The sequence below is a fragment of the Humulus lupulus genome, chromosome 3 (assembly GCF_963169125.1).
Source record: "Humulus lupulus chromosome 3, drHumLupu1.1, whole genome shotgun sequence".
Lineage (NCBI taxonomy): Eukaryota > Viridiplantae > Streptophyta > Magnoliopsida > Rosales > Cannabaceae > Humulus > Humulus lupulus.
Window position 1 is genome coordinate 178,781,448 of NC_084795.1, and position 9,231 is coordinate 178,790,678.

The window sequence follows — 9,231 nt, forward strand, 5'->3', positions numbered from 1 at the left end:
CTAAAAAACAGAAAATAAAAAATTGTATTTAGAAAACAAATGTTGTGTTTGGTCTTGTTTTCTGAAAACAACTTTAAAAAATTTGAGTTTAAAAAAAGAACAAGAATTTTGAAAACACCTAAAGCATGTTCTCAAAAGTTCTGAAAAGCAACTCTCATTCTCTCTGTTCTCTCTCTCTGAAACGAAGGAAGCTACACTAATGGAGCCCTGAGCTTCCTCTCCGATTTCTCCTTCTCTTCTACAGAACTCCATTCTTCTCCTCTACTGCAGACTCAAGCCGAATCTCTCAGCATTTTAACTGTGTAATTTTCTCTTATCTTCCACTCTTGTGCCCTAATTTTTTTACTTCTCCCTGTATAAAATCTCTCTCAGGAAAATAATTCCATATATGCAGTTCATCTCTTGCTTGTATTGTGCCCTATGTAAAATCCCATAAATTGTAATGAGATTGGATTTATATATATATATATATATAACCTAAATTCCAAGATTTGGATTTGATTGGTACTCATGTTTCTATAGCATTTATGTATGTGAATATTCTCACAAGTTTGGTTGATGACGGTGAAGAGTTTAACAATGTGAATAACTCAATATGCTTGATATTGTTGTATACTTGCTAACTTTTGACTTTTAAATAGAGTTTTCATTCTTGTAACGGTTGGCATTTTTCTTTGGGAGTGTATATAGATTAAGAGGGGGAGAAATGGAAGGAAATGAATGAATGAATTAGTGGATGGATTTGGGGCAATGCTGGTTGAGTTTAGTACAAGGATTTTATATTAGAATGAATTAAGTAATGGATTTCAAAATTTATTTTTTCCATCGCTTTTAGGTGAAAACTAGCTGCCCATAGAATGATCATTGTAATAATGTTACATTGAGTTGATCTGGTTTGGGTGTTCAATTTTAGTACTAGATTTCCTTTATCTAATTTCAAATATATTGGCACTACTAATTTTACATATTGCCAATAATTTATGAGGAGTTTGAATCTTTGATCATGTGGGGTTTTGTGTTTCAACAAACTCATCACTTTTGCAGACGTAGGAGCCCTTAAAAAATATCCTGGTTCCCCTTTTCTTCCATCCAGTTCTGACATCTTATTAGAGTCTCTAAAGAATATATAGGTAAGGTCTATTGGAATTAATTTAGTTTTTCTCCTGTATTGACCTTGTGGAGTATTCATATAGCTCACTTGCGAAAGGCTTATGTAGTTCATCTGAACCTGACTTTAGAGTAGTTTAGGGACATAAACAAATTAGTGACATGTGAAACTCATTGGCCATTACTCCTTGGTTTTGCTTATTGCTTGCTACGTGTGATGCTGTATGTGTTTGTTGTCACTTGTGAGTGATCTTGTGGTTTGGATTTTGACTATTACAGCTTGTATCTACTATCTATATTGATAAGAGCTTATAGTACATCCATAATAAGATTGAGTAATAAAAAAAAAACTGCACATCTGTTAATATATTTCCTGGTAAATTGTTACATGTGCATTTTTTTTTATGTCCAGTTTTTATAATGGTCTAGTGCAGTTTGAATATTAACTACAACCTGTTATTACAATGGTTGTCTAGTACGATCTTATAAGTAAAGGAATGATAATCACTTTGGTCCAAAAGAGTCTAATGCTCATCGGTTATTGTAATGATTTGTTTGAGGCTAAATGTTGCCATTATCTTCATTGAGTATTTTGTTCATTTCGCCATTTTCATAGTTTTTGATTTAGAACCTTTATCCAATCACTGATTCCAAACTTCTTTTTTTAAACCATTGCTTGAAAACACCAAAAGAACATGAACTATATGATCCCTTAGAATTTTTGGGTTTGAATGGAGCCCAACAATCTATGGGCAGCTATAAAGCTCTACTAGTTTGGGGGTTGGCCCTAGCATAGGAGGTGGACTAGGATGCTCCTTCAAGTCAATCAGCCAACTTTGGTGTTGTTTGGCTTCTTTTTCATGTTGAGATATTTCCAGTGCCTATTCTATGTGTTATTTGGTAGTAATGATGATTTTCTATCTACTTCAAATTAAATATTTTATTTAAAATTTATTTAAGTATTAAAATTTCACATATTTTTTAAGCATTATAATATTTTATTGATTATCTTTTAAAAATTATTTAGATGTTAAAATTTCTAATTATATTTTTTAAGCAATAGGATATTTTGTTAATTTATATGAAAATTAACAATATTATAATTAAGTTAGATTAAATATGTATGTTACATGTCACTTTCTATTAAAAAAATCATAATAATGAGTATTAAAGAAAATATTGTAAAAAAAATGTATTTTCTAAAAACGGACATGTTTTTGGTTTTTTGGATTTTGAAAACTGATTTTAGAAAACATTAGCCAAACATCATTACATTTTGAAAACTACAAAAACTATTTTCTATTCTCATTTTTTTTAAACAAAAAAACAATGCCAAACACCCCTTTTGTTTTTCAATTTTCTTTTCTCTTGTAATTTGAAAGCTCTCAAATTTAGTATAATTCTTACAATATCAACAAGTATTGCGACATTCAAGAATACTATTAGTTTCAATCTATTTCTAGTTGCGGTAAAAAAAATTAAAATAATATATAGTGTTATAAAGGCCATATTAAAATTGATTAGGAAACATCTTATCAAATTTATTTAAGGAAAAATACTAGTTTGGTCTTTGTTTTGTTTGAATATTCGTTTAGGTATTTTGTTAAATGACAAAGTATATGTTTTGTAAAATTGAACAAAATGATACTCTGAGTTCAATTTTGATCATAAAGTTTTTAAATATAACCAAAATACCCTTAAATTTTTGTCATTAATGAATTAATTTATACAAAATAAAACATTATTAAATTAAAAAGAGGTTAAAATTTAAAATTTAATAAAAAGAGCATTTGAATTATTAAAAAAGTCAAAATTCAATATACACTTCTCTCTCCTCCCACTCTCTCTCTCTCTCCTTCCCGATCATCCTCATCCTCTCCCCGCCAACCACCCCAACCTAGAACAGCCCTCCACTAGCTCTTCCCTTCCACTCATTTGGTTCTCCTCTGAAGTTAGCGAACTCCGAAGTTGGTTCTCCTCCTCATGGACGAACGGATCTGGCGACCTCCGACTGGGCAACTCGGATTTGGTGACCTCTTGGGCAGACAACGAAAAATTATGGTGCAACAGGGATGAATCTGGGCTCTTCACGTGGCCGAAATTGGTGTGACGGGAAGCTTGCCGTGGGCAAATCTGGGCTTGGCAAAGGAGAGGCCGGGGGGTTCGACTAGCAGATCTCGGTGAGGGGTTGATGGTGGATCTGAGCTTCAATGACTGCAGAGCTTCAGCTGAAGCTGTAATGGCTTCACTTGACTTCCATGGCTGCAAAATCGTAAAGCTTCAACTAAAGCTTCACTCAACTTCTATGGCTACGGAGTTGGATCTGATCGGGGTTGGGGACAAAGGGCACCAACGTGGAGGTAGATCTAGTCGAGATTGAGGACGGTGACAATGTTGCTTAGGGTTGGCAGTCAAGGCACCTGCAAATGGATGGAGAAGCAGGAAGATGGAGGAAAGAAGAAGAATAAGAAAAAGAAAAAAAAAGATTAAATTTAAGTTTTAATTTTTTGATTTAGTTCCAGTTTCCTTTTAAATTTTATGTGTAATTTTCATTTATGATTTTTAATTAAGTAATGCATTATCTATTTATTTTATTTTAAATTTAATTTTTATTGTAAAATTTATTTTCAACTAATTCATCCATTTATAAATACGAGTATTTTAGATATATTAAAAAATTGTTTGACTTAAATCGGGCTCAGAATATCATTTTGTACAATTTTATAAAATACGTTTAACAAAACACATAGACCAATCAATTATTTATGTATGTAAAACACAAGAACCAAACTGATATTTAGTAATATTGGTACCCATTAAAAGAAAATTAATTTAATTGGATTGAATAATTATCCCAACTAAAGAGGTGTTAATAACATGATTTTAAGAGTATTTTTAAAAATATTATAACAATGATGAAGTGGTTTTCTTTTTTAGCTCATAAAGCACCCAACTCAAGAGGTGTTAATAACACGTCTTTAGGAGTTTTTTTTTTTTTTTTTTTAAATATTTAAAACAATGATCACACACGTCTTTAGGAGTTTTTTTTTAAAAAAAAAATATTTAAAACAATGATCACACACACACAAAAAGACCATTAAGGCAGCTAAAGAGGTTAACTCTTTTTTATACAAGTTAAACATTCAGATTCCATAGTCTGAATCTCATGTAAGATCCAAGTATATCAGCAAAAGCTGAGAAACTGGAAGTAAATAACTTATGTTTTACAAGAAACAAGTGAGCAGCCACAAGAAACATCATTCTTGCACAAGAGAATAAGATAACTGCAGGCCAAATTGGAAAATTTAGGTATGGATACCTAAGTGTACTGAAGCAGATGCTTAAAGGCCTAGTCCAACAGTACGCCCGTCTCTCCTGCGCAGCCCAGCAGTGTACTGCCTCTCTAAATCCATCTGGAGTTCCTTTTGCTTCTCCGATTGGAGGTCGCCACCTCCTTGGTTTTCTGGTTTGTGATCGGCTTTCGGTTCACCCTTCACACCCTACAATTGGCCATAGGCACCAAGACAAACTCAGACTCTAAAATTGTGTCAGTAGGTGAACAAACTCTAAAGGGGGTGAGTCATTCAGGTAGAGGCAAGGGAAATGTAGAATTTTATAACTGACTAAATATTATTCTAAACGGCAAGTGTAATGGAGATTTACCATGAGTTTATTAAATTTCTCTTGCCGTTCTCTGTCAGTAAAAAGAGCAGTATCCCAGCGGTGACCAGACTACAAATATTGAAAACGGCATTCATCAGAAAGAGCAGCAGTTACAGGAAAGAAGACAATAACCAAATTGCTTTTCACAATAATCAAGAAAACCTAATTTAACATTTGATAGATACTATTAAAGAATGACTGTAACATATCTACACCTAAAAAAATTGATTTGCATATATGAAAAGAAATCATGCACATACTTCCTCTGCCTTTGTAGCCTTCTTGTTTCCCCAGAGGAGCTTTTTCTTTTGGTCAGTAGTCATGAATCCTGTTCCTATCCCTCCAACAAGGTTCTTATTCACTGTGTGCAAAATATCAACAGCAAAAAGATTAAGATATTAAGAAGATTCGAGTAGTTGATAGATAATGTCTACTCTATTGGTAAATCCAAAAAGGACCTAGTGAATTAGGTTAAAGTTCAAAGATTCAACCACAACAGTCTAGGTCAAAAAATAATTAACCAGAATATTAGTAGTTGGACACAAAACTAACCATAAAATTAGTGATTTTGCAATACAAAGAATACAGTAATTCAAAGTACCAGATCATTAAGAATGCGTGACATATTGACAAATATAGGCCAAGTTAATTTACAGAACAATCATAAATAATAATAGTTACTGATGCCAATTCTACTATCGTATGATGAAAGAAATTTAGTCAGAACTAGAAGCGTACCCAATTCAGCAGCTTTCATAGCAGCAACTTTTGCAGCATTTATATCACTAGTTATGTCTAAGAAACTAGCCTGTGCTCTCATTTTGCCATCTTCGGGTTGCTTGGAACTAGACTCCTTTACATCGGCTACAGTTGTGAACTTTGAAACTAATCAAAGAGTAAATCAGCCAAAAGAAGGGAGAAAATATTTTGACAAGATATAAGGCATAATTTTTTTAATAATAATAATAATAATACCGTTTTTCACAGTATCATTGTCCTTCTCCAAGCTAAACCTGTGTCTTTTTGAGGGAGATTCTTGATTTTCACTATCGATAACAGATTTTTCTACAAACTGTTCTGCTGTTTCTCGAATGCCCCGATACTTGCTCCTGTTAGCATCCATGCCATCAGTTCTTTTTCTTCCTTCTTTGGTGAGGATCCGACCATCACTCTCTTTCAGCTCACTCTTGTGACTTTCTTTACCATGATGTTTACCATCATCTCTTCTGAAAGATGAATCACTTTGATGCCCCTTAAAGTCTTCATTTTGTTGCATCCGATCACCTCTATAATCTCCTGAACTCCTAAGGAAATCTTTTTTATCATCTTGCCCGTCCTTTTCCATTTTACGCTTCCCCCTTCTAGTATCTTCAGGATATGCATGCCTTCTACCAGATTCAGCCTTGTCCAAGCTCTTATAAGAATCATGTTTATCTCGAAAACTTTTCTCACTATTCCGAAAATTATCTCTTGATCTATTATGGTCAAAATGAGTGCCACCTCTTGAATCCCGACCAGAATGAGAAGATTGCCTATGATGATTTCTTTCTTCCTCATCTGCGTGTCTGTCATGTCTGCTGTAATCATCATGCCTAGAGTATCCATGGGAACTCCTGGAGAACTGTCTATCAGAATGTCTATAGGTATCACTACCTCTACCATAGTAACTCTTCTCTGAGTCTCTGTCTACTTCCCTCCCATCGTCCTTCCTTCTTGATCGATTTTCATGGACTCTTCCAGGATCTTCCCCATAATATTTTGGGCTAGCGCTACAGTCATGTTTAGGACTCCCTACAGGAATAGAAAAGCTATATAACCACCAAAATGTACGATTAGAAATGAGCCAATACAACCTACCTATAAATTTCTCTATAATTTATATTAAAAGTTGTATATTGCGAACAAAATCTACAAAATAATCCCTGTCAGATTATTTGGCCCAAAATCAAGAGAACAGTAACTCCAAAGAAAGAAACTAAATTCTTATTTCTCATGATGTTACCTTAACCAATAACAACACAAGAGACATGCATGCAACTCATTAGCCCATCTAGAAAGCTGAGTGATAGCTAGTAATATAGCTCTTTAACAAACATAAATGATATCATCGCACAGATGCAGCTACTAACTATTTTGAAAAGAAAAAAGAGGGGGAAAAAAGGCTAGTGAAGAATTGTCACACAAGCAAATCCACAACAGATACTAAAAAGATAACATTAAAAAAAAGACAATATATGGTTTTACCACCCAAAAATAATCACATCAACTAAGAGGAGAGCAGAAAGGAGATTCAGTGCTAAGCCGCATGCTAAATAGGAACATCTCTGAAATATACTAATAACTTCTCCTGGATAGCTAAGCTAGAAAGGCCTCTACTTTATGCCCTTCAAAGAAAACCCCATTTCAAAAAACTCACCATCGGAGGAAGATCTGCTAACTGGAGAATGACGCCTATACTTTCTGTTGGTAGCATCCGTGGTAGGCTTGCGAAACGCTGTTTTTACATCGGAATTGTCTGGGGACGAAGACTGTAAGTTTGCATCCATGGTATCGACAATCTACCACATAACAGCAGCATAATCAGTCAGGAGCGGAGCTATGAAGTGTAATTTGTCTAAATGATAATCTTGCACATGCAGTAATGGGTATTTACAGTACTATATATATACATATAATCTTGGAAACAAACATATATTTTTCAACAGCCAAGAAATTCTGAATTAATAACAAATTTGATAGCAAATCAATAATCTTGTCATTCCCCAATTCGACCAAAAGTTTACTTCACTTATGTGTTAGAGAATGCTAATCAGGAATTCATTTTCACTAGCCCGAATCTAAAACTTCTTCGAAAACCCTATAAATTAATATATAATATAAAAATCAAATAATAAAAACATAAATAGAAATAAAAAACAAAGAGTAACAAAAGATATTAAACCTGATAGCGATGAATGGTAGAGAACCGGCGAAGTGGGTTGGCCAGAGGGCCCAACAGGAGTGGCGGGAGAGAGAGAACTTAGGGTTTCTTTATAAGAAAAATAATAATAAGATTTTTTGTAAAGAGGAAGCAGTGTTTATGGGTTTAGGCAGCAAGAAGTGATTGTTGGCGAAATTATTAGACAGAGAAGACGATGAATAATAGGGATGCTGGAGACCTTCAATTGAACCTCAACTCAATCATAAAATAATACTATTAATAATTTGGGGTTTTTGGCACGAGTACCCTTAAACTTTTCGCTTATCAGCAAACTATTCCGTGGAAAAATAATTAAGGTGTCATTGGATCGCGATTAGAAAAATCTATTTTTGAAAAGTGTGATTTTAAAATAAAAATCTGAATTTAGTAATTAAAATCATGTTTTTGAAAATATGATTGGTTCAATGTCAGTAAACTGTTTTTTAGTTTTAAAAAAATGAATCTGTGATTAGTATTAAATTTGAAAATATAACATAAACTGAATATGTGATTGTAACAGCTGAATTTGAATATTATTTTAATTTTATATATTTTATATGCATAGGTTGTATAATATTAAATTTTGATTTATCAATATATTTAATTAAGTAAAATTTAATTATATTGATAAATTAAAATTTAATAATAATTATTGATTAAATTTATAACAATATTGCATTGTCATCTATAAAAATACTAGCACAACTTATTTTAGAATTGTGCATGTTGACGCGGTTCTTCGCCAACAGGTAATTAAGAAAAGGAGAGAAATGGATTAGTGCTTAAAGTTAAATCGAAACAGATATATGATCTTAGGAAAATGAAATGGCTACTCAAGGCACGTTTTTTAAGTGGTTCGAAGGTTAAAATCATTTTACTCCACTAGTCAATATTATTGCTATATTCTGAGTATACGATTACAGGGTATTTCTTACAAGAGAGAATCCAACCATTTTTAACTCCCAGGGTCTCCATATTTATAGGAGAAAGCACCTAGGAGTTGGTAAGAAGGTCATCCCGTGACCTTCTTACCTATCATATCAACTCTGTGACATTCATGATTAATTCCTAAACCTGACACATAAGTGTGGTCAAATCAATTGGTAAGGAGATAATGGGGCGCACGGCCCAACCCAATCGTGGGTGTCTGAATACGCACGTTCCTGCCGCGTGTCCGAGAAGTCAGGGATATATCAGACACGTGATGTCTGATATATGCACGTTTACCTTGCGTGGCTGACTTTATAAAGGGTCAGAGCCTTCACCCCCAGCTCGTACTACGGGCTGGATGCTTGACTCGACCTTCGGTCTTCAGAGCCCGGACTCTGTCATTAAGCAACTAGAGGCGACTCCTTAGATTACCTCGAGCTGAGGAGGTATGATCTTACGACCCAGCTCCGGTTGCGGGGGCGTCCACAAGATAACCATGATTAGGCCTGCAGCTCAGCTCGCTAATCAGCCCGTGGGAAAAATAGGGCGTACATCTGCCCCCCAAGCCCCTG

General features: G+C 34.0%; 1 protein-coding gene across 4 annotated transcripts; it reads right to left on the minus strand.

Moving 5' to 3' along the window:
- Nucleotides 1-2,867: 2,867 nt before the first annotated feature.
- On the minus strand, nucleotides 2,868-8,022 carry LOC133823305 (uncharacterized). Of its 4 annotated transcripts, XM_062255968.1 has the most exons (8): nucleotides 7,712-8,019; nucleotides 7,187-7,328; nucleotides 5,746-6,561; nucleotides 5,509-5,655; nucleotides 5,031-5,131; nucleotides 4,771-4,839; nucleotides 4,427-4,607; nucleotides 2,868-3,527 (listed from the first exon to the last, which is right to left on the minus strand). In XM_062255968.1, exons 2-7 carry the CDS (start codon nucleotides 7,314-7,316, stop codon nucleotides 4,449-4,451), a joined length of 1,422 nt encoding a protein of 473 aa, XP_062111952.1. In that variant the 5' UTR covers nucleotides 7,317-7,328; nucleotides 7,712-8,019; the 3' UTR covers nucleotides 2,868-3,527; nucleotides 4,427-4,448. The 4 variants fall into 4 exon arrangements, with proteins under 4 accessions (XP_062111952.1, XP_062111953.1, XP_062111951.1 ...); XM_062255969.1 differs by lacking the exon at nucleotides 2,868-3,527 and having other exon boundaries at nucleotides 4,205-4,607; nucleotides 5,509-5,634; nucleotides 7,712-8,022; XM_062255967.1 differs by lacking the exon at nucleotides 2,868-3,527 and having other exon boundaries at nucleotides 4,205-4,607; nucleotides 7,712-8,018.
- Nucleotides 8,023-9,231: the final 1,209 nt, after the last annotated feature.